This window comes from Molothrus aeneus, chromosome 5 (genome assembly GCF_037042795.1).
Source record: "Molothrus aeneus isolate 106 chromosome 5, BPBGC_Maene_1.0, whole genome shotgun sequence".
Classification (NCBI taxonomy): domain Eukaryota; kingdom Metazoa; phylum Chordata; class Aves; order Passeriformes; family Icteridae; genus Molothrus; species Molothrus aeneus.
The window spans coordinates 34,236,073-34,261,093 of record NC_089650.1 but is presented as its reverse complement, the minus strand read 5'-3'; the positions used below and the strand labels follow the sequence as shown (position 1 = coordinate 34,261,093).

Below are 25,021 nucleotides of genomic sequence, written 5' to 3'. Positions count from 1 at the left end.
TTGGATACATTCATTTAACACAATGCAAAAGCCTATCCACACATATTTAATAAATTTAATACTTAAAGCTTCATTCTAGGTTCTTTTCTTTTTTGGTAAGCAATTTGGATATTTATTCTTCATTTGCTGCTTTGTAGTCCACAATCCAAATCCTGGTATGAATAGTTTTGCTGTAGTGTTAAGCACTGACATTTTTAACTGCCTCAAAAATGTTAGGAATTCATCTGTATAGCAACTCCCTCGGTATGAAAATTACTGTTTGCAATTTGGTTGGTATTTTCATAGGTGACTACTAATTATGAATGCTCTACTTAAGATGAATATTCATCTGCAGTATAACTTTTCCCCCTTCTGTTTCCTGTAACTATCTAAGTACATTATCAGCATGAAATTTTACAGTCTTACTATGTTGTGTTTTCTAAGAGTGTGAATATTATTCAAGGCCCTTGTGAACAGCTATACTTAATGTAATGTTAACAATTTTTACAGATTTTTAATTTCATGTATTGAACAGTATTTTGTCTTCAATCAAAGAAGAAACAATTGAGAAAACAAGATTATTTGTTGTTGTTGTTCTATTGAGAAAACAAGATTAACAAAGGAGAATAAAAGATGTTTAAATTAGTATTTAACTTTCAAGCTATATTATTCATAATGCACTCTATCAAGCATAAGTGTGAATAATGTTTTAAGCAGTGAAGACAGCTGGAAAGTTCTATCTCCGAGATACAAAAAAAATAAGTCAGAAAGTCAACTTCTAAAATTGTCATAAAAGTTTAGAAATGTTATGCTGTATTATGGCAAATCTACTAAATTCCTAGGAAAAGAATGAGTGTAAAAGAGTTATTAGCATGCTGTGTACAGTAACATCTTCTTATCTTCTTTCTGTTGTGCTGCTTTTAATAATCTCACATTCCTGCCTCTTATTAAATCTTACTTTTTTCTTTTTTTTTTTTTTCTCCTAGAGACTGCACTGGCAGTGCTTTGTATCCTATACATTTAGGTAAAAGGTAAGAAGAAACTCTTCTTCTAAATATTGGGTAGCTTATAATTCCAATTTTTTTATTTTAAACTTCTCATGTTTCTCTTATTACACATATGAATTTGGATGGGAAAGGGTGAGGAAAAGCTTTCAGGTCTATTTGTTGTAAGCAACTGTTTCTTGCTGTTTTTTAAATTCTCAAGCTTATCACTACTATTAGGTGTGAATAAGGAATCAGGGGAGGGTTATAAGTAAAAACTGACTATGAAATGAATGTATTGCATGTATTAAATATAATACAGAAAATATTAAATATTTTCTGACTGTTTCAGGATGGCTTTTTAAATACATTCATTCTGTATTCATAATATTGTAAGCATCTAGATGGCAATTTAAGTTTTTTAAAAATGCAGCTTTTACTAATTAAAAATGGTGGTAGTGGTGTTATTATTATCATTATTACAGGACCTAGTGAAAAAAGGGCAACGTCTAGAAAAGAGTAGTTTAAACACAATATATGGGGCAATTACTGAGCTGTTGTAGACATTACTTTCAAAACTGTAGCTACTTCTTTCAGCTTCCAAATGTAGAAAGAAGTCTAATTTTGCATGCCTTTCTTCCTCGTTTTCTAATCCACTTGCAACATTTAATGTGTACCAAGATACTGCAGGAAAATTTGTTGGCAATCAGAAACACTGGAAGAAGGATGTATGAAGCCACATTTAACAAAAGACTCAGAGCTGAAAAAGGAGTCAAAGCTAACATTATTCATGCACTGGTTGTTAGACATTTCCTGACCAGAACCACCTTTCTCACACCAGGAGTGGAGAGCTGTGGTCCCTTTTGCTGTTCTTGCTCAGGTAAACTCCAGCAGCAGCAGCACCTTTGGCTTTAAGCCAAGAGACAAGGTCTGTAGATAAACCAGTGCAATAGTCTGGTATGTCCCTAAATCAGTGCCAAGTGCTACTTCACATAGGGATGGGATCTGTGAAGGAAGCTGAAGAGTCCTTTAGAGCTCCACAAACCTGGTCCCTCTTCACACCAGCCTGTGTGTTACCATTAATCAGAATCCCACAGTTTTACAGAACCACACATAACAGCCAGGGCTCTAGGATTCCTGCAGGAACATTTGTTTCTCCACCAGATATTCCAGTATCAGTCTGTTACAGTTTAGAAAACAAAAAGTAAGCAATAAATTACATTTAAAAACTTATTACAGTTAAGGATGTATTTGAATGAGGACGTTTATGGGAGTTCATTGTACCAGAACAAGCAGCTGCTTGTTCAGCCATCAGTTTAAGTAGAGTTGATCTTGTTCTGGTTGAAAATCTTAACTAGTTAGATTTTTGCAGAGGAGCCTAAGCAATGTCATGTCAGTGCTATTCTCGAAAGGTCCTGTTCTTACAAAGCAGCCCAGCTACTGAGTGTCTGATTGTTAGATCTCAAATTCAGACCTCAGATGGATATTTAATGAAAATTTGGGAGGTAAGAGGGAAGACTAGATATATCAAAATCAGTACTCCTACATTAGTATTACTGTTTTAGGTATCTCTACTTGAGATAATTATGGGTGTTACAGTATTTGTTACCAATAAATATAGCAGAAAATAAGATAAAGCCTTGTCTAAGGCACCTGATCCAAGTTTTGTCTCTAATTGCCTGGAGAAAATACATTGTAAACACCCAAGTATTAACTTTAGCCTCTGGAATAGGCCTACTTTCTTCAGCTAAAATCAGGTAAGTCTTTAAGGAGTAAGTTTCTTAGTTTAGACAACATTTGAAGAAGCAGCTCTGAGTCATAACTGAGTATTTCCTTCACAATAACATGAAAATATATCCAAGTTTATGAGAGAAATGAATCATGTTCTTTTTCTGAGAGAAAAAGAACACATGGACTGTGTTCACACCTTGATAGAAAGCTACTCCAGATACTGAAAATGGAAAATAAGAGAACATGCTTCAAAAATAAACGGGTTCCACAAGCCAGAATTATTCCCAAATTCGGTAAGGAAATTATCATCTCCTAAATCAAGATTGCTCACTTGCATTTTCTAGCTTTAAAACTACTTCTCTTGTGTATCAAAGATCTTTTCCTGTCCTTTTTTGTATTACTCTGCCTCTTGCTGAATATTTAAATAAATATTCTGTTCTGCTGCTGCTGCTACAAGTCCATAGGAAAGAAGCAGCTGATGTTATTTATTGATGTTCATGAGGTGACTCATCTGTACCACTTGAAGGTTTTGGTCTATGTTCCACTGATCAAGCACTGAATGCTTAAATGCTTCTTCAGCATTATCTCCCGGGATGCCTGAAGTCTTATTTATTTCATTTATTTCTCGTTTATTTTGAGGCTGCTGCCTCAAAACAATGGATTTTTGCGAAGTTGTGAAGTTTCACCTCTTACTGTGCTTTGTTGACAAAGCTCTGATGTGTGGAAGTGGGAGCTGTGCAGTCTGTCCCGTAGCTAATGTCAGCTTGTTTTCAACTCGAGTGTTTTGGGAGTCATTCTGACGTGCCCCAAGAAAAGCCACCAGGCAGGTTTGGCATGTTTTCATCCCAAGTCAACTTTAGGAAACGTTTCAAGTCTCTTTCTTCTGCTGTTAAGGAACTTCGAAGTGCTCCAACAAGTTTCAAACCTCATCCAGGTACTCATTGGTCTCACTAATTATCCACAGACTTCATGCCTTTCACAGGCGTGTCGTTCCTGGTTTTATTTCGCAAACTGGATCTCCACTGGCAGCGTCTGTCGGAGGGGCGCGACCCCACCCCCGCCCGAGGCCAGCGAGAGCTCCTCACGGCGCGGCCGCAGCCGCAGCCGCAGCCGCAGCCGCAGCCGCAGCGCCCCCTCGCTGCGGCGCAGGCGCGGGCGGGCCCGCGCGGCTGCCGTCGGAGCATGCGCGGGGAGGCCGCGGGGCGGAATGGTGGCGGCGCCCGCGGCCCCCGGGAACAGGTCGGTGACGGGGCCGGGCGGTGCGAGCGCCTCCGGCCGCCCGGCGCCGCGCAGCGCAGCCCGGCGTGGGCCGGCCGAGGTGGCCGCAGCAGCCTCTCCATGAGCGCCTCGGTGCCTCCCGGCAGCGCCCCGGGGGCGGTGCGGGCCGGGCCCGGCCGCGGCTCCGGCCGGGCGGGAGGAGAAAGAGGAGAAGAAGGTGGTGGTGGCCGTGGTGGTGGTGTCGCTGATGCCCTGCGCCTTGTGTTTTCCCATCAGGTGTTGTCCTTCTTGATTCCCATGTCCTATTACCAGGAGGATTTCTTCAGAGAATACCTCAAGATGATGGCGAATATGGTCATCCTGAACTTGCTCATTTGTATTTCGCTGGCGTTCTGGATCGTGTCGATGACTGCAAGTACGTACTACGGTGAGTCCAAAGGCCGGGAGAGGCTGACATGGCACGGCCACGGGCGAACCCTCCCCTCCGGCCCCTCTAGGCAGGGGACAAAAATGGGAGGAGGGATGTGCACAGCCCCTTCCTTAGTCAGTAGAGCTGATAACTCACCTCTTACAGTAGGTGATCGTGCTTTAGAAGACGCTGACAGCCGCTTACTTGCAGCTCTGCCCAGTGATCATGTACAATTTAAAATGTTGGTGTCCTTTGTGATGTCTTTCTCCAAAAGAAAGCAAATAAAAATTAAGAAGTGAAAGGAAAAGCTGAGATGACAGAGGTCTTTCTGTATCAGGGGAAATACGTGACAACATGGGAAGAGTGTGACAGCTTTCAGAACTGTTTTAGGAATCAGCAACATCTGCAACGTGCAGAACAGGTCATGCAGGAAGACTTCCTTAGTCGAGGAACAGAGAAACGGGAAATGGTATAAGAAGATAGGGATGTATGGATGAAGTGGCTGGCTGAGGTGTATACTGTCAGCTCAGCTTTCTGCTCAGGCTGGCTGTGACTTAGTTGTGTGCAGTTGCAGGGACACAAGTCCTCTCTGTAGTCTCTCTTTTCGGCTCTGGGGCTACTCTTACAGCAGTGTGCAAAAGCAGCTGATGCTGCCTGCAGTATCAGTTTATGCCTAGAAGAATTCAACTGTGTTTCTGAGACAGGTAAAGACTTACCATTCAGACCCCAGCTGGTTTGATGCTGGAAGAGCTCCAGTGTCATTGCAGTATTGCTGAAAGTGCATAGAGTATGAGCACCTTCAACTGCCTAGTAACACCCTGGGTTCAGAAGAAACTACAATAAATACCCCACCAGTATAAGGTGACTTTTGTAGAGGCAGTTGCATATCTCTGCTCAGTGTTTTTCAGTGATTTAGGATGGGTTACTTCTGGTACAGCATTAAATCTGTGTTGTCTGCATACTTCTGGTTTGGCTTGTAGTGAGATGCCAGATGTGTAGAAGGTATGCAGAAGCAGGCTTCACAACCAGGTTTTATTTGTGTCATTTGTCAATACCCAAGTGGAATTTAAACATGCAACTTCATTTATGTGTGTCTGCTCTCCAAAGGTAGAGCTTTTCTGACAATTAGGATATCTAGTCCTTGTTCTTATAAGTGAGTGGGAATTTACAGTATAGCGTGGAGAGACCTGATACCAGCTAAATCAGGACCGGGCCTGATAGAAAGGAGAAGACTGTGGACAAATCCTCCTTTTTGTAGGGAATGGTTATGGTACAAGAAGGACATAAAACTTCTGTTATTCATTTGCCTGAGACTGGAAAGACCTTGGCTTTTCAAGGAGGTAAATTAAACGTACAATAGTTAATGGGCTTAAAATGGTTCAGCCCATAAAAGTGGTGAATTCACAGCCTGTAATATAAATACAAAAATAGTACAAAAGTACTTTTATTAATGTACAGTTTATAGTAATTCTTAAGCACCAAACAGTGGGCCAGATGTTAGTGAAGCCAGTGTCAATTAATTGTTTTATTATAGATCTTAGTCTTACTTAGTAAGTCTTACTTAGTAATTTAATACAAATACTTTTCTCTCCTACAAGCAAATCCAAAAGGTTTAGTTTAAAAATGACCTTGAAGATATGAAAATTCTGTTTGTTAGCCAAAGAAAAGGAACCCCTTTGTGTTCCAGTACTGCTTACACTCAAGTTTGCACCAAGAGCTGCCTTGGTTTGTGATCAGCAATACCAGGCTACAGCACTGGAGGGCTCTTAGTACCCAGCTGGTGTTCGTCTTATGAATTTCTGACTCAGCCCTGGGCTGCAAGACCCCCCCTTGCTCACCTACTATGGCTTTGAGGCTTTTCAGTACACAGAAGAGAATTTTTTTTTTTATGAATCTTTACAGTGCAATGAGTGTTTTACTGTGTCCTGCTTTGCACCAGGGAGCCAGTGTTTGTGCAGAGGTGGGGGTACTGATGACACAAAAGTTCTTGCTGAAAACCATCATGTTTATCTTTCCAGCAAGACAAGCCTCTGTGCCTCTGTGAAATCTTTGTTTTACAAGATTGAGATTTACTTGAGTGCAAGATTTTTGATGTCTTGTATTTGTATAGGAGATATAATAACTTCTCAAGATTTTCTTTCAAAACCTACATTAACTATTTACTTTAGCTTTTAGAAGTTTCTGTGTGTTTCAAACTGAAACTGTCACTTCAAATCTTGCTGAGAAAGTAATCAGCTCAAAGTATATTTTAAAGAGCCTTAGATTAAGAGTCTTAGATCATCTTTCAGAAGAACTGACAGGGCTGGTGTTTCATAAAGTGGTCACACTGCTTTCACCTAGCAGACTGTCTTGCTTGGCTTTTTTTGGTAGTGGAATTTTGTCACAGTAAATTCAGATGTTAGTTTTTGAGATTCATAAATCCCTTTTAGAATGGAAAATATCACCATATTTATTTCTTGTCACATTTTGCTATTTTTTGGTAATTAATTTCAGTTCAGTAAATATATTTTCTTTGATAGCTGAATGGCAAGATTGAGTAGATAACTGCAGATATATTGTCCTTCTGTCCATATGAATATCTTTCCTCTGAAGGATGAAAAGTTTTAATCTCTATTAAGATCAAAATTTAAGTATGTATCAGGAAATAATGACTTTTCAGACATGAAGACATAAAGGCTTTATGAGGATCATGTGTAACCCTGTTATTTCATTTATCAGGTACTTTACGACCCATTTCTCCATGGCGCTGGCTTTTTTCAGTCTTGGTTCCACTAATTATTGCTACACAGGGGTTTAAGAAGAAGAGTCTAGATCACAGTGGTGCATTGGGAGGTATGTTTTTTCTGAGACTTAAGCTGAACATTTGGTAAACTAAAGGTCCTTTTTATTGTTTGCAGTTTAAGACTTCACATAGTTCTATTGTAATAAAATATAAATGTAAGCATACATACCCCAGATTCATACTGGGCTTTTTTTCTCATGCCTGTTTAAACAGTCAAGTTAACCCTGTGCTACTGTTCGTAATTGATTTGATTAATACTATTATAGTTATATAAACCTGGAAGATTCTTTTAAACTTCAGTACAGTATGCAGTTAAATCACATGGTTTAGTTTAACATATAGAAGGATTCACAGAGAATCAAGGAAATGGCAGAGGTAGTGGTAAAGAAAGACCCTAAACTGATCATGTCAGCAGCCTTCCTGCGTGGAGGGAAATCGGTTCTCTTTTCTGTATGGTTCCCCTTTCGGTAATAGAAGCAGTTCTAGGCATTTTTTGGCCTGGCAAAAATGAGAAAATTAAATCTGTACTTCACTAAGAACAAATGACTGTTTCTGAAAAGTTTTTCTAGACCACATGATGAAAAGCCCAGTGTAGTGTACAATAGTGTTTATTGAAATCTGACGCAACGTTTCAGGGTGAGGTGATTCACCCTTGTCTTGTGACATTGCCTGAATTGATGTTCAGTGGAGTAAAACAGGGCCTCAAGTCCTTCCTTCCCTTGTCACCCATTTTGCAAATCTTCTGTCTGTGAGAGTTAAGGGAAGCATTTTCTACACTGACAAAAATCTTTCTGACTTTTATGTTCTGACCTCTTAACAGCTCTGCTAGCCGATTTATACTGGCGTTTGCTCTTAAATGCAACCATTTTTCTTTCAGTCCTTTAGAATTGTAATCTCATGGTGAGGAGTGAAATTAGGCCTCCCCTGTGAAAGGGGACATAAAAGTGAATTGCATCAAGGAGATCAAATACTTTAAAAAATTACAGAAATAAAGAGGTATAATAAAAATCAGAAACTAACAAAGAAAAGAATAGAGAAATAGCATCTGCTAAGATTTGGAGAAGGGTTTTATCTTGGAGACCTTGGATGTGGGATTCAATACCTAAACTGATGATAAACTTGCTGATAGAGACACAGCCACAGATATATATTTGCTCCTTATAAAAATAATAACATTCTTCAGGCAGAGTACTTGAATTGCAATTATATTGTCTTTGGATTCTGGGGATTTTATTGCTTCTCTTTTATTTTTGCACAGTATAACTGATTTGTGGCAAAAGGTCTTAAAAATCACATGCTTCAGCAGTTAGAATAAAATTAGTAATTTTCAATAGAATCCCTTATTGTATGATTGTTCTTAGGTTTATCAGGAAGATACTCTTCATATTCAGAAAATTTGAAGTACTTAATTGCTTTGCAAAACAACCATTGTTACATGAAGGAACTTTAGATACTTCTTTTTTCTTCATAGGACTGGTGGTTGGATTTATCCTTACAGTCGCAAATTACAGTTTCTTCTCTTCTTTGTTTGTATTTTTTGTTACTTCTTCAAAACTTACCAAGTGGAAAAAAGATATAAAGAAACAAATAGATTCAGAATACAAAGAAGGTAAGCCAAAATACTTGAATTCTTTTAGATCCCTTGTAGAGAATAAATACCGCGTGTTTCTTGTTCCTTTCAAAGGGTCAGATGAGATGTAACATCTAGAATAGGGAACACTGTTGAGACTCCCCTTGCCCTTTCCCTGTGAATATTAGCAAGCCACTTTGCTTTTGCTTCTGTTCTGTTAATAAATTGCCATAAAGTTTCTGGTTTGAATGTTTGTCTTTTTAAATTTAACTTTATATATGCGTTATTTTGGTTTTGCCTCATGCTGTTGCCTGAAATGGCTAAAATTCAGTTTCTGTACTTCAGGTGGCCAGAGGAATTGGGTTCAGGTATTCTGTAATGGTGGTGTTCCTACTGAGCTGGCTCTCTTATATATGATAGAAAATGGACCGGGTGAAATTCCTATTGACTTTTCAAAGGAATACACAGCATCATGGATGTGCTTATCCCTTTTGGGAGCTTTGGCATGCTCTGCTGGTGATACATGGGCTTCAGAGATTGGTAGTGTTATGAGTAAAAGCAAACCAAGATTGATAACAACCTGGGAACAGGTTCCAGTAGGTAAGGTGTTACCTCTTCTACATGTTCTTAATATTTTGTTAATCTGTTTTGAATTATGCATCCAACTTGAAAAGTTCCAAGAAAGACATAGAAAAACAAATATTAGAAATCTGGGATTTGAAAAGGTTACCAGGAATGCATTCTCTGAAATGGAATATAGTCAACTGTGTTTCTTCTGATCTTGTTGATGAGATGCACGTGCATAGCAACCATGGAGCAAAAATTATTCTGAATGCTGTCACTTTTAATCTCTGACAATAGTAAAAGAGTTTATACTGCTAATATGAATAATACAAGTTATCAACTGATATTTTTCAGGCATTATTTTAATCAGTAGAATACATATATATTCAACAGAGACAGTACAGAAAATTCACTTCATAACCAAATCACTCATTTCCTTTAATATCCTACCAAGGGTGAATAAAGTGAACTTTCTGTCTGTCAAACGTTGTCTCCATGGTGGATGTCATTGCTGCTTTAAAGCAATATGCCTTTTTTGAATCTTGCTGACAAATTGATCAGAGGTACAGATCTTGTTGGATAGGAGTTAAATGCATGGGAATTTTTTTTTCTTTATATGCGTTCCTCAGATTTTTATTCAATTAGCTCTCAAACATCTCTGTTTATGGATTTAGTTCTTTTATTTTTAAATGTGCTGGTAAAACATGTCGTATACTGCTTCTGAAAGAGGGCATTGCTTTAATGTGTACATCTCAAGGTCTGATTTTCTTGAGCAAATCTCTTCTTGTATTACCCCACCACTTCCTAGAGCAGACAAATACCAGGTGACATTGAGAGTTGTGTGCTGTGTAGTTTTATTTAATTTAATGATGGTGAATATTTCTAGAGAACTAGCCCTAGAGACAGGAAAGGAGTAGTAACAGGCAGTAATGGTGAAGGCTAAGCTGCTCAACAGCATAATGGGAATTGTAAAAAGCTGCAGTAGATATAAGGGGAGAAGGTCACTATAAGCAGTTTGGATTTCATGTAAAACATTTAAGTTATCACAAGTCTTTTAAAATCAGTTTGTAAATCAGCTATACTTTATTTGGTTTAGGTACTAATGGAGCAGTTACTTTAGTGGGCCTGATCTCAAGTTTTCTTGGAGGCATGACAGTAGGTATAGCCTACTTTATAACTCAACTCCTTTTTGTGAGTGATCTGGAAATATCTGCTCCACAATGGCCCATCATAGTATTTGGTGCAGCAGCTGGCCTACTGGGATCAATTGTTGATTCGTATTTGGGAGCTACGATGCAATACAGTGGTAAGAGTCCTCTTTTTTTCTTTTTTTTTTCCCTCTCTCCCAATGTAACTTAAAATTTGACTTGAACTTCAAGAAGGGCTGAGGATATGATTTTTAAATAGAAAGATTACATAAATAGCAGCGTGAAGGACAAAGGGAGCAAATGGACATAGTAATGAAAAGGAGCGAAGGTGGTTGGCCCTTTTCCACATTTTGATTTGTTTATTGTAGCTTCTTGTCATGTTGATGACTGAAAGAGACACAGATACCCAACAACTTAGCTTGGAAGAAGCAATTGGTGCCCTCTCCTTTTCTATATGTCTAATTATAGTAACATTTTATAAGAAAGAATGTCAGTTTAATATTATCCATTTACTTGGATTAAGTTGTCACTGCAGAAGCTCCATTCCTAATTTTGAAGTCCTAGCAATAGGCTCAAATGTAAGAATTAAGTAAGAAAAAGTGAACAATAGTTTACCTTCTGTTTTTTTTCACTGCTTCCTGTAGAAGCTCTATAATACAGAGCACTGTTTCCTATAAGTTAAGCTTATCACAAACTAGCTGTGACTTTAAATAAAAAGACAATATGCATTTTTAAAAAATATATTGACTGACTGGTTCTAAATTATTTCAGTGTTTACTCATTGCCTGTGGATAAACACTACAGACAACCTTTAGGCTAAGCTGTAAACTTATGTTTCAAAATTGTTTAGAAACCATATGTGACACTGTTGTGTTTACCAGCTTGTTTACAGAGAGAACTTAAGTTTCCAGGTTTCATTGTTGGTATACTTATTAATTGGAAGTCAAGGTGTGAATGTGCAGATGAACTGCCTCAGAGACACAAATCCTTTAGGTCTGCCTTTACAGTGAGATCCACCAACTGTTGTTGATGCTCTGGATTTGGCTATACAGCATTTTTTATGCTCCATTCTTTGTAATTCCATTAAAGTTCAAAATACAACGGAGCGTTTAACTATTTGATGAATTTTTAGATATTTCTGTCCTGAGCAAGAAACACTTAAGCACTCAGACAATGTTTCAAGCTCCTAATGAGGCAGATGCATTAAGAGAATGGAGTAAACCTAGCTAATGCATGCCTGCATTTATCAGCATCTATTTCTTCTGCATTTCATGTATTTTTTCCATGCTCAGCAATTTACCTTTTTAGCTGCAGCAGGGACAGCATGCAAGTTACACAGTTTCTTTTGTGAATTCAAAAGCATTGCTGGAGTATGTATACTATGTTGTGCATGTACATGCTGTGATATATATGTGATGTGATACAGTGCTGCTCATGTGTGCTGCTCATTTGTGTCTCTCCTTCAGCCCACTTTTTTGTTCCCTTTTCAGTGTGGACTCAGAAGGAATACTCTAGTTTCTGCAGCATCTTGAAAAACAATAAATACGGCAGTGGGAATAAAGAGTTGTCTCTCTTTTTTTTAACAGTATGCTGCTAATCCTTTCTGTCAATGTTTTTTCTTTTGGTGATATTCCTAGATGTGGTGTACCTAATAGCCTGTGATACCCACTGTTTCTGAAAGAAAATCCACCCCTGACTACACAGTTATTAATTAAAACTTTGACTAGCTGTGAAGAATAAGATTCAAATTTGCCCATGTTATCAGTCTATACCTATTCTGTAAATAACAAAGCTAACAAAAGGACTGTTACTTTACCTACTTGTTCATGATTGGAATATACACTTTATGTACAATTGAGGCATATATTTAGAAAAAGATAATTCCAGTTTTTCCTCAAAGAAAGTACTACTCTCTAAAACATAGCAAGTGTTGAGAGTTAAGCTATTAGACTTTGAAGTTGGATTTTTCCATAGCTCTTTTGCATTATTTAAGGCCAGGTTTAAATGTATGTTTCAAAACAGTATTATCAACTATATCCCTGCCAGGGAGGTTTGTAGTGGGGTTTTTTTAAGTTTTATCAGAGATGCAGAATTTTTTTTATTAAAGTAGCAGCTTTCTTTGAAATTTACAGGTTGTGAGTGTTGAAAGTAAAATCTAAGAAGAAAAAAAATTATTATAAAATATACTGATTTCATTTGGGATGTTCCAACCTTAAAAGCTTGCATGTGCACGTACCCAGTTACACTTCACTACAGTGTGAGTTAAGATCAAGCATTCTAGATTGGTGTGGTTTTATCAGCATACAGAATGGTGCAGCTGGACAAAACATAGGATAATGGTGTCTGTACAGTAATACCTAATGAAGTAATATTAAAGTATTGATAATACAAAGGCAGAGCAAGAAATTACCTAAGTACTACAGAAAAAACTCTAGCTGCTGGTAGTATAAAATTGCTGTGTAAATAGAATTTATAAATTCAGCCTTTGTTAGGAGCTTGTTTTCTGTCAGATTAAGTAATAATGGTCTTTCCATAATTTTTTTTTAAAACAAACATGTCTTCTTGCCAGAAAACATGTTGCTAATAAGTTGGTTTTGTTCAAAACAGCATCCTTTGCCTCAGAGTGACTTGGAACAGCTTTTTCCTCTTCTAATTTAACTTGTTTCATTCCTTTCTTTGCTGTGAAACTACATAAAGAGAGAAGATTTGACAGAAGTGTAACTTCTCAAAAGAAGTAACTTCTAATGTAAAATACTGCATTTATACCCCATTCTTTGAAGGTACCAAATTAAACTAACTGTAATTTAGCTTAGTCTGATGATATCTTCTTACAGAGATTTAACACTGTTATAGTCAAATAAATTTAGGAAGGTGTATATACTTGGTTGTTAAGTTTCTCTTCATCTCAGTTGGCTTTGTAAAATGAAGTTTTTATCTTTTCCCAGGTTTTGACCAGACAATTGGCATGGTTGTTAACCACCAAACAAAAGACTCCAAGCACATATCTGGAAAACCTATATTAGACAACAACGCCGTAAATCTTTTTTCTTCTGTAATCATTGCTCTGGTGCTTCCAGGCATGTCGTGGTTTTTCTGGCCAAGAGGTTGAAATGGTTCAAGGTTTTCTGCATGCAAATAATTTATGTTCAGTCTTGCTCAGAGACTCCAAAGAGATCCAGTTGAACTCTCTGTAAGAGATGGATCTTAAACATTCAAAGAGCCGAAGGACTTTCCATCTCAACTTGTTAAGGCTGTAAACCTCATGTGGCAATCAGCATCTCTCAGGAAGGTGCTTTGTCAAAAATGCTCTTGCTGCTCCTCAGGTGGATGTAGGTCATTGCCAAGTGAGGTGAAGCACTTGATTCATTTATTCTCCATTTATGGAGCTGAAGTGTTGGTGTCTATTCTCTCCAGTTCCCAGCATCTGGAAAGGCAGGAAGCTGGAAATAGAAGTCTAATCCATATCAATCAGTGTGATGGAGCCTTGTGGCTATTATCCAAGTTAGACACAAAATACACTGCAGCTTTATATAGGCAATGGTAACATGGATGGAGTGGGTGAATTCTGGTATTTCTCATTAACTACAGTTTGTAAGGTCTTTTGGAAGTATTTGGGCAGGGAAGAAAGAATTCAGCCTTATTGCCTATTCTCTATCCTGATACTATCTCCACTTCCCCTGAGAATAGGTTTGATAAAAATGAACATTGGAAACAAAAATCTAAATTTAAAGTAGAAACTTTAAGCTGTTCCAGTAAGAATAATAAAATTTTCTGTGCTTTTTTGACATACTTATTTCAAAAGTAATGATATTTATGAAGATTTGTCAGTACTGTGGTACTTATCAAATACTTTAAAATTAAAGATGAGAGTTGTGGATTCACAATCATCTCTTTAGAAAGTTAATGTTTTTTTCTATAAGTATAGAATTGTTCCATAGTGTTTGGCATTCTAACCAAACTATACTCCTTAGTTATTTCTCAGCAGTGGAAATGTTTCCTATTTTGTCTGGGGCTTCTATTTAGAGATGATGGCCTCAGCAAAGAAACTACAGATGTTATCCTTGTTGCAAATGGGGGAAATCACACATATAAACCACTTAAAAATAGAAATTTAATTTTTGATGCTCAGGTTCCTGTGTTAGGTAATTCTGTCTTCCATCATTCATTTATAAAAGTTGCAGAAGTAATGTAGCCAGTACAGATTGTATTTAAACTTTAGAGATACCCTCATTCTCTGCGTTGACATTCAGAAGTGTGGGCCCATACTTTTAACTTAAGAAAAGCTTTTCCTTTTTTCTTAAACATAGATTAATATTTTGTATTGAACATCTGGGTTTTTTTACAAGTGTCTTGTGTATATTGCCTGTCTTAATTCAACTGACTTTTTTATTTTGTCACCTTTTATGGGAATATTAAAAAACTTTAACACCTTTCATACTGAGTTTACTCTTTAGAAGTGTAGTCTATATAGATCTGGAATTCATCACTGGAACTACTTCACTGTATTACCCTATTATGAAGATGAGAACTCAAAGTAGTAAAAGCTTTTTGAAAAGAACAAATTGTGTAGCTGCTCTATGTCTGTTCCTGTGGAAGGGCACAAAATTATGGAAGTAATATATGCACTTAAACTGTAACAATAAACACTTGGGAATTTTATGCACTGTTTGGACGTATGCTGCTTCTAAATAAACACTGAATTAGTTGTCTTCTATGATTTTATTAATACTGTTGTGGTTTCTAGAATTGAGCAAGTAAAATTTTTGTAAGATACTTTTTTTTTTTAGATAAATGCCTTACTCTTATATTCTTTTGTTTCCTGAAGTGAAGTGTACTTTCAGCCACTGAAGTGGACATGGTCAGCTTTTTTCACTATTTTTTGAGTCCATTTGAAAACCAGCTTACCATGGTGAGAAGACATCTGATTTCATATTCATAGCAGCATGAAATGCTTTGATCTGTGATCATATGAACAAATGTGATCTCACTGAATTCCTGTAGTTAGCATCTTCAAAGGCCATATTTTTGGATTTTTTTTGTCATTTCTTAGTTATGATACTTGAGTTGCTTTTGAAATTTCCACTCATAAGTTTCCAGTGTACAGAAAGTTATGAGCACACTTAAACTCTGAAAAGGAGGGTGTTAACTTCATGTATATTGAGTGTAGCTTAGGCAGATATTGTTACATTTAATTACTCAGTAGCTGTAAACTGACAAGCTTTGGGAGAAGGTGGAGGTGAGAGTAGGGGGATACAGGGAAGAAATAGCAGAATGTGACAAACTGCCTGTAGCTTGGTGTGCGTCACTAAGACCAGTTTCTGGGTTCACAAGGCAGCAGATGGATAGCCCCTGTCCAAGTGCTACTTGGAGAGAAAAAAAAATGGAGGAAGTAAAAAGAAAAACGGGGAGTTAAGAGAAAAGCAGGAAGCTGATCAATTGGATATTGGAAAATAGGTTGCTGCAGTTAACAAATTTCATTCCATTCTTTAAAGACTTGAATTATTCTTTAGCTTCAGAACCATCGGTACCCGTAGTATATACCTCTGTCACTGATTTTGCATTAATAATTAAGTGACATCAATATTTCCACAGCACCAAGGCAATACACTCAAAAACTTTTTAATTGAAGCACTTACAATTGTGACTTACAGGTCCTCCTGCTTGGCTTGATTGGTGGATGTGATAGATGTTTAAGTAAAATTTTGACAGAATTGCATGAGAGAAATCTTTAGCCAGGTCTCACCCAGACTTGGTGCTGTGATTGTTGAAGTATACTGGTATTAGAATCACCAGTATCTATTCTTTTTAATTTCAATTTCATTGTTACAGCTGCAGATTGTCTTGGGTCTGCACATGCTGCATTTGAGTGGTCCATCATTACCCAGTTTCCTGGGACAGCAGAATAAAGTGGTGTAAAAAACAAAGGGGGGATACCACCTGTCTGGGGTATTAGAACAAGCTGATTCTGCAGATTGACTTTCTGACAGTAAAGGGCTGAAATGTCATGAAATTCAGTTGGTATTTTACAGAACCAACTTGGGCACTATTCACATTGCAATCTGTTAGGACCAGGCATCTCAGATTTGTAAGTAGGATTTGTTTTCCCTGCGTTTCTTCCAGCAGTGCTTTGGTCCCCATCCAGCTTTTTCTTTACATCTCATTATCTAAAATTTTGAATTGGCATTAAGTCACTTTTCTTCATGCAGGAGTTAACCTGTTTTACAGGAATTTTATTCCCTTAAAGCTTTGTAGGTATGCCTCTGGCTATTGCTGTAACTGGATAATAATTTTTAATTTAAACACTGCTTCTGGTGGGGGGTAAGGTGCAGCTCAGGGATACAATTATGTGCCTGTTGTAATGCATAAATCAGAGAAGGTACATGAATTCACTCAGACTATGTGGATCCCTGCAGTGCTCCCAAGCCTGCAGCCACCCTCAGTAAATATTGATGCCAATACCAAATGAGGATGAATACAGAAATGTGGAAACAAAGCTACTGAGAAAATGGCAGCTTGTACTTGGGTACTCCCAAGTCTATAAAACTTGATTCCAAGTGAAGAAATTCCACCAGGAATATTCAGTAGCTTTTCTACAGCATTCATCTCACAAAGTCAATTTTAATCTCTTCCTACTACAACCACTAATTAAATCATAGAATCACAGAACAGCCCAGGTTAGAGAAGGGACTTTTGAGAGATCATCTGGTCCAGCCTTTTGTGGGAAAGGGATCTTTGGTGAGATTATCTAGCAGTAATCAATCTGTCCAATCACATTTTAAATAGCTTTGATGATGGGCACTCTACCACATCCTTATACGTCAGAGTTTTCCTTGAAACACAGTAAGGTGGATGCATAGGAAAGTACATGATCACCATTATGATTTCTGATCAGGAAACATTTTGTGACTGACTGATGATATGAATCAAGTGTCATACACCATATCCCTTTGAAAATATCTTCATATTAAATGTATCTTCCTACAGCAGACCAACCAGCAGCATTGCTTGTGCTGTTCTGGGATTTGCCATTTTAGAGCAAGGACAAGTGTTTGCTAGTCCAGCTGAGATTCAAGAAGTGAAGACTGGATTAACCAAAATGTGGAAGAACCAGCCTGAGCTATGCTGAGGGAAGGAGAACTGCACCAGTATGGAAACAACTGCCTGTTTGCAGGGAGCTACCTGACTGGACCTGCTGAGTCACCTGGGAAGCCTTGCATTACTTGTTTGCACCTCTCTTGTCTGGTGGCTCCTTTTTTGTGGCTTTGTTCAAACAATCATAAAGCAGAGTTTAATACTGCAATGTGATCACTGTCCAAATTGGTCTTGGAGGTTCAAACCCACACCATTAGCAAGGATGACAGTAGTTTAAAAAAACAATGCATCCTGCAATTAGAAGAAACATCAGTAGAAAGCAGTAAGAAGTTTTCTGGTGCTCATTTGTTAATACCCTTTAGTATCTTCAGTAGCTATTTTTGTAAGGTCTTTGCAGCTGCAGCCCTAGCTGCAAAGGTGGGAAAATAGAAAGACATCATAAAAAGTCATGTGACTGTGTTCTGATGTTCCTTGGTAAAGGGCTCTTGCTGCGTTGGCTTATGCAGAGTTCAGCCCAGTACTAGAAAAGCAAGAACTTCTGTCATCCTACTCTTTTGTCGCTATTACTTGTTTTCCTGATATTTCATTGTTTCACTTGACTTCCTAAGTCCTGAATTCATTCCACTGTCAGAAGCTGCTATGATAGAATGGTCCCCCAGAGCAGCAGCAGTCTCAGTCTGCCTTAAACTGCCAAATGTCCTGGTTTATGGTGCTCCCAACAGGTGCACATCATCTCATTCCATTAGGTGTCCCATCCTAATATAATTTTAAATGAAAAAGTGAAAGGAGCTGATTCATGATGCATTGGGATGAGAAACATGTGTATTACTCACCTCTGAATTCTGGAAACTCTGTCTTTTGGTAGGTGCCATAAGAAAACAAAGACATGGGTGTCAGCATCTGACCATTGCACTTGGTGGTGTCTACTTGAGGAGCTCTGTAGTGGATTTATTTAGCTTGTGCCAAGCTATGCCAGAAAAAAAAAAAAAGCATCCCCCATCAACCAAACCATAGAAAGTACCCAAAGCCAAGAAAAAGGAAGTGTAATATTATTTGCTGTTCTTTAGAGTTTGAAGTTAAATGAACAAAAATATTCTCACATAGTTTGCCTGCAGATTTGAGTAATAAACCACTTACGTTCAAATAGGTTTGGTGTGGAGTAGATTAACAAATGTTTCCCTTGGGTTCAGAACTTATCTGAAATAAGAATGTAATCTAGATGTTAAGTTCATATGCCTTAGCTTTTTCTTTCCTCTCTCTAATGAAGAAAGTTTTTTATAATATATTTTGGGGTTTTTCCCCAGTGGCAAAAAAATGGATGCCTACATATCAGTCTGTGCCTATGTCATGGAGTCTGCAAGTCCAAAAATCACTCCTGCATGTATGCAGGAGATTTTGGGATTTTTGTCCCTAGTTCTTTGCAATTGTAATCATTAAAGGTCTTTTACAATTGTTAATTATCCTCTTGTGTTTGTTTTCTGCCATTATTTGGAATAAGCAGGTTGGGTTTAATTCCAGTTTTGTTTATCTCTTTCTCTGTTTTACCACCCCGACTCCTGGACTGGAGTCCACAGCTCTGCTCTGATACTGACTGTGATTAAGAGGAACCACAGAACAGCAACTCTTTTCATAGCAGCAGGTACAAAGTCAGTGTCTAATCTTCTGGGCATGACACAGAACTGATCTATTTTGTGCAATTATTTTTCTTTGCTAGTGCAAATAGTCATATAAAACTACTATTTTATGTCCTCTGGGACCTATAATGTTTCCCTTCCCATCCAGGTTTAGGGAGAAGTGAAATGTAAACCCACAAAAACTGACAGCTAGGGCTGAAAGTTGCAGAAATCTGAGCTCCACTTTTGCATTAAGGATTCTGAGGAGTGCTATGGTATCCTAATATATATGAGAATTTAATGCAGAATTTACCTTAAGGTTAGAAGGCAGTTCTAAAAAAATCACCTCAGTGTCTTCCCCAGAAGTTCTGTGTGAGGGAGGCCATATCAAGGCACAACAGAGACAGATGCACACCAGTATTATTTTATTACTCTACCCAAGAGTACCTAGAAGAGCTTTCTTCCCAATATTTTTCAGACGGGAAAGCTGAAAAGCAGAAAAATAACCCTGTGTTGGCCAACAGCCCGTTCAGGGGTACAATGCAATGGTGTAGTGCTCTCACTCCCAGGAGGCTTTGGCCAGAGAAACATCACTGCTGCTGCTTGTTACAACATCGTTCTCAAAAATGTTATCCGAATCTAATCAGGCAATGTGCGACCCCATGGGACCATTCATGTTCAGAATCTCTTGACAGCACAGAAGATTTCTTTTTTCCTGCAGAATTGAAAAGACATGGGTAACCCCCCAGCCCCTCACAATGCCCTGGGGCATCACCTGCTTCAGGCATGGGGGCAGGAGTCCTCTATACTTAAGCATTTTTCTATACAGAGAATGTGACCAATATTTCTATCTCTACACCTCACCATTTCTAACTACAAAATACAAACATTTTAAAAGAAAATATTTCATTGGTCAAAGCAGCAAGAATGTGTTGGTTTTAGGGGAAGTATTCTGCTGAAAGTAATATGCACTTGACCTTGATAAAATCTTCTTTGCATTTTGTCTATGTGACTTTCTTGAAACTGGGTTATTTGGTGTAATTAAAAGAAGCACTTTTTAAGGCATTAATTCGAAATTTCTAAGGGAAGAAATTATGAATAAAGGAATAGGCTAGCTGATTCAATTCCATTTGTTCAGTCACAGAAAGGAAAGCACTTGCTTTAAGAGTTTACACGATCATCCCAGTGTCCAGTCACTTGTCCTTTAGACAATATTTTAAAATGCAGGACTGAGCAAGGGTGATAATTGACAATGTAATTGTTGTTGCTGGTTTTTTACCTGCTCATCACCAGTGTCTGCTGAGCAAAACACTTCAAGGAACCCTTCACAAAGGAAAGTGTCTGCAAATGCATATGTATTTTAAGAGTGCAGCAATATATTTTATATCAATGGTAGGAGTTGAATGATAATGTTAAAAAATTGTTTATTAAGTCTTTTCCTTGTTTTAAAGACTACTTTAGGATAACTAGCTTCAATTTAAACCATACAGCATAATCTTGGGATTTCTCCATTAATTCCCATGAAGTATATGTTTAGAATACAAGTTTTCCTCTAAATTTTAGAAGGCTTAGTTGAAGGACCTACATTTTAGTGAGATGTGGTTCTCATTTGGGCCATTAATAATTCTGTCTTTTTTCAGCAGTGAATATGATGAATACAATATTGAAAAAATAAAATTATTTGAAATTGTTGTTAGATGTGAGAGCTGGTAGAGATAGTCAATCTCCTGTGAACTGGGTCTGAGGACTGCCTGAAATGCAATCTGTATCAGGCCAAATTCATGTCACCATGCTACCCAACACCCCTCAAGCAAAACTGTCAGAAAAATAAGGAATTATTTGTTTCACTTGGTAATTGGTCTTTAAAAACTTGTGTTTCATTTTGAATCTGAATGTGTCTGGCTTTAGATTCCTGCTATTACTTCTTTCCTTGTGCCTGTTCCTGCTACAGCACTGATGAGCTGACCAAAGTGAGCCCTTTCCTTTTCTCTGCCCTATTTTTAAACTGTGGGCCAAATTCCAGTCCAAGTTTTGTCAGTGCCATGCACTGAGATTAAAAACTTCTTCATTAATTCCTTATTTCATATCCAGGAATCACCTCTGCCCTTTTGCTGCAGTCATATACTTAGATACCTGCTAAGTTTTGACTATCTAATTTGTTACATGGACTATGAAAGTAACACTTTTGTATTCCTTACAATGTTTCCACTTTTCATTTTCAGACGACAGCTTTTTATACAGTTTTTGCTGGATACCCCATTCTTGTCACTGTGTATCACACTGAGAGTGCCATATCGCTTCAAGTTTGATTAGCATTGATTTTACATTTACGTTACAGGCCATTTAGGAAACCCAAAAGGACCTGAAGGAAACATCAATTTTCAAAGACAACTGTCTCACCAATAACTACTCTGAACTGCTCATCTAGTTCTTGATGCAATGAATTTGTCTTTCATTGCATAAAAAAATAATTTTTTCCCATTGTTAGCATATGGATACTAAGTCAAGCTCCTGAAAAAATTAGTACAGCTATGGCCTTACCTTTGGACAGCCAAAGACTGTAATGTCATCTTAGGTTTCTCTGATGAGACCTAATTTTCCATTAGATTCTGTTGACTGGCACACATAACATTTGAATGCTTCATTTAATTATTAGTCTTTCTTTTGTGTCATTACTTTTCTTTGTGTCATCATCTGCTCCTCCCCACAGCTGAAGCTGTGACTGCCATGGTGAAGATGGGTGGATCAGGGCTTTTGTGTGTACAGAAGGCTGTACAAGCCTGTGTGCAACAGGCAATTACCATTGCCAAAGAGTAGGTCTATGGACAGGCTGGTTGCTGTTACACAGAAGATGATTTTGATGAATAGGTGATTAAGTAAGGTTTCCATGATTCCAAACAGGCCCATTTTGCTCACAGCAGCTCATTTCTATCCTCTCCTCACTGCTTAGCTGAAGCTCAGTTACACTGAAACTGGTAGCTTTTAGGATGTCCCTGAGGAACCCTTTTGGCACCCACACTTCCTTTCTATGTTTCCATTCCTTTATAGAAGCTCTTGGAAAATATGCTGCCTTATCAGCCAGTAAATGAAAACTTCCCTATTACTGCTGTGGCCCACAGTCAGCACCCTGCAAGATCTTGCTTACACTTCTCTCTCACCCTGAGCAGAGTCTGAGGAAGCCTACAGTGCCACTCATGTCCCCATCTCCTGCTGTACCACACAGCAGCAAGTTATTCTGGTGCAAATTCCATTCTTTATATATCCCATGAAGTGAGCACAGCCCTGTTGGTCCATTCTTGAACCTGCCTGCTTCTGTGTTTGAAAACATTGGCATGACTGTTTAAACAAGGTTTGCCAATGACTGGTATTATTCTAGGTAGTTTATGATTGTGTAGGTCCAATTGTTACTTTTTAAATTTTAACCACTTCTGCCTTCCTCTGGAATTTCCCTGGTCTGCCAATTTGTGTTTAAAATGTTTAAAATGTTCATTTCTGTCCTTTTTTTTTCTTTTTTGGTCATTTTTTAATGTTTTCATTCTTAATACTGTTATAGCATACATCTAGTAAACAGACTCCTGAAGAAGGGAAGTTTTGTCTTTTGTAACTCTGACACTTTAAAACTATTACCTTTATAAGCCATTGGTTTACCCTTTCTTAGAGGGTTAGGGCCTCTCCTTTGGAGCTGGAACATTGCCCTTGCTCCTGAAAGTAGAAACACCAATAGCAAGGGGTCAATTAATGGTAGAGCAGCATGTTTGCTGTTCTCATCAGACATCCAGGATGCTGCTTCTCAGGAAGGGGATCTGCCTGGACTGCATGAGGATGGTATTCAGCATTGCTGTGGGTGTATGAAAACCATAATACAAATTGGCAAAGAATTCAGAACTGCTTATCCTGGGGGGAAATGACATTTGCAGACAATGCCGCTTCAAGATGGAGAACTGAACTTTTAGAAAATAATACTCTTTCTCTTTACAAGAAAAACTAACATTGTTCCTTGCTGGCATGGTTTCTTAGGTACAAAACACATTCTATGTTTTATTTATTTCTATAAATCAGAACATCCTTTCCTTTCCTTTCCTTTCCTTTCCTTTCCTTTCCTTTCCTTTCCTTTCCTTTCCTTTCCTTTCCTTTCCTTTCCTTTCCTTTCCTTTCCTTTCCTTTCCTTTCCTTTCCTTTCCTTTCCTTTCCTTTCCTTTCCTTTCCTTTCCTTTCCTTTCCTTTCCTTTCCTTTCCTTTCCTTTCCTTTCCTTCCCTTCCCTTCCCTTCCCTTCCCTTCCCTTCCCTTCCCTTCCCTTCCCTTCCCTTCCCGCTTTGCTTTTCACCTTTATTCTTTCTTCTTCTTTGTATTCTGAATCTTTTAGACAATATTATTAAGTTCATTTTAAATGGGTTTTTTGTTGTTATTATTAGGTTGGGGTTTTTTCCCCTGGTCTGATTTCTTGCCATTTTGGACATCTTGTACTCTTATGGACATTGATCTTATACGACTGTACACAATTTGGCTGAGATTTTGTATTATGATTCTTTTCCAAGGAAATCAAATAAATTTCAGAACATTTTTCTGCAAGTGTATCAAATTATGCTCAGAAATATTCTCCAAAGGAAAAAATAGAAAAAAAGACTGACATTATCTGCAAATCAACTCCTACCCTTATAATATTCAATACATAATGGTCCCAGAAATGAGTTGTGTGTTGGAAGCTTGGGAGGTGCTGTTTATGCTGTTGTAGGTTTAACCAACTTAAGTATCTCCACTGACAGCTACTGCTTTCACTTAAATTCACAGTGGAATTAACACATTTAAAATTTTTGTAAGGAAATCTACTTACAAGCTGAAAGAAGAACATTATTTTCACTCTTAGAGATGACACCACCTTTGAAATAAAACACTTCAGTAGTCTTCAGAGAAATGTTCAAAGGTCATGACAATGGATACAGTTGTACAATTTGTTTTGGTTTAATAACATACAAAGTATTGTAGTATCTTCATGAAATATAAAATACATCTTGAAAGGCATTTCTCATGCAGATGTGTTCAGCAACACAGAAGGTCTGTTACAAGTGTTTTTAGGAAGCTGTGTAAAAAGGGGAAGCAAAATAAATTGAAGCTAAAAGAGCCATTCTCTTCTCAAATTCTCTGAAACAAAATAAACACTTCCCAAATTAATACCATTAAAACAACTTGGTAACAGTCACAGATAATTAAACCTACAGATTTTACAAAGTTGTATATGAGATTACAGTGAAACGTGACACTTCAGGTAGCTCTGACAGAGTTTCTGTTCTCAGCCAGATCAGCCTCTTAGTTTTATTTAATACTAGTGACTGAAGTTTTGAAAGTACAGGACTTCTCATACAACAAAATCAGTAATCACAGAGAGAACAGAAAGGATGGAATACTGTAGTTACTTGCAGCAGTCTACTGTCAGTGGGAAATGCATTGTTTGGCTCTGCACCATGGTAGAGGTTTGCTTTCCTTACCTCTGGAGGAAATGAAACCAATCTATTCTGTGTGAATGTAACACTGTTCAGTGGCTTCTTACTCCAGGAAATCCAGTCCTTGTTCTCCTGGATGCATTCTCTGTTCTTTCCTCTTTTCTTTCTCATACAACACAGCATTAATACTATCTGACAGAGAAAGAGGAAATTGCACTATGAAGCCTTTTCATAGCCATTGTTTTTCTTACCACTAAATGATGACTAGAGAGAGGTTGCCTTGCAGTTGTTTGGATTGGTTTGTGAGGATTGCTTTTAATTGAGGAATGATACCCAGTTTTACAAGGCTGTTATCCAATTCTTGTGTATGAAACTCTGCTGGACCCCTGCAAGCAAGGAACTCGCCGTGAGAACGTTTTTCTCCTGCCTTTTTCTTCACCTGCTCCCACATCCCTGTTTTAAAGTACTTTATTACGGACTTTTATTTTGCAAA

At 37.8% G+C, this 25,021-nt stretch overlaps 1 protein-coding gene across 4 annotated transcripts; it reads left to right on the top strand.

Annotated features, from left to right (window-relative positions):
* The first annotated feature begins 992 nt into the window (after positions 1-992).
* Positions 993-15,098, top strand: TMEM19 (transmembrane protein 19). 4 transcript variants are annotated; one of them, XM_066550100.1, is made up of 7 exons: positions 993-1,010; positions 4,188-4,338; positions 7,039-7,152; positions 8,574-8,711; positions 9,018-9,272; positions 10,333-10,542; positions 13,330-15,098. In XM_066550100.1, exons 2-7 carry the CDS (start codon positions 4,209-4,211, stop codon positions 13,491-13,493), a joined length of 1,011 nt encoding a protein of 336 aa, XP_066406197.1. In that variant the 5' UTR covers positions 993-1,010; positions 4,188-4,208; the 3' UTR covers positions 13,494-15,098. The 4 variants fall into 4 exon arrangements, with proteins under 4 accessions (XP_066406197.1, XP_066406196.1, XP_066406195.1 ...); XM_066550099.1 differs by lacking the exon at positions 993-1,010 and adding an exon at positions 3,862-3,932; XM_066550098.1 differs by lacking the exon at positions 993-1,010 and having other exon boundaries at positions 4,018-4,326.
* The last annotated feature ends 9,923 nt before the right edge of the window (positions 15,099-25,021 follow it).

Coding starts and splice junctions, on each gene's coding strand:
- TMEM19 (XM_066550097.1), top strand. CDS start 4,032: ATGAGCGCCTCGGTGCCTCCCGGCAGCGCCCCGGGGGCGGTGCGGGCC. Junction 7,153..8,573: donor TCACAGTGGTGCATTGGGAG/GTATGTTTTTTC, acceptor TTTTCTTCATAG/GACTGGTGGTTGGATTTATC. Junction 9,273..10,332: donor CTGGGAACAGGTTCCAGTAG/GTAAGGTGTTAC, acceptor TATTTGGTTTAG/GTACTAATGGAGCAGTTACT.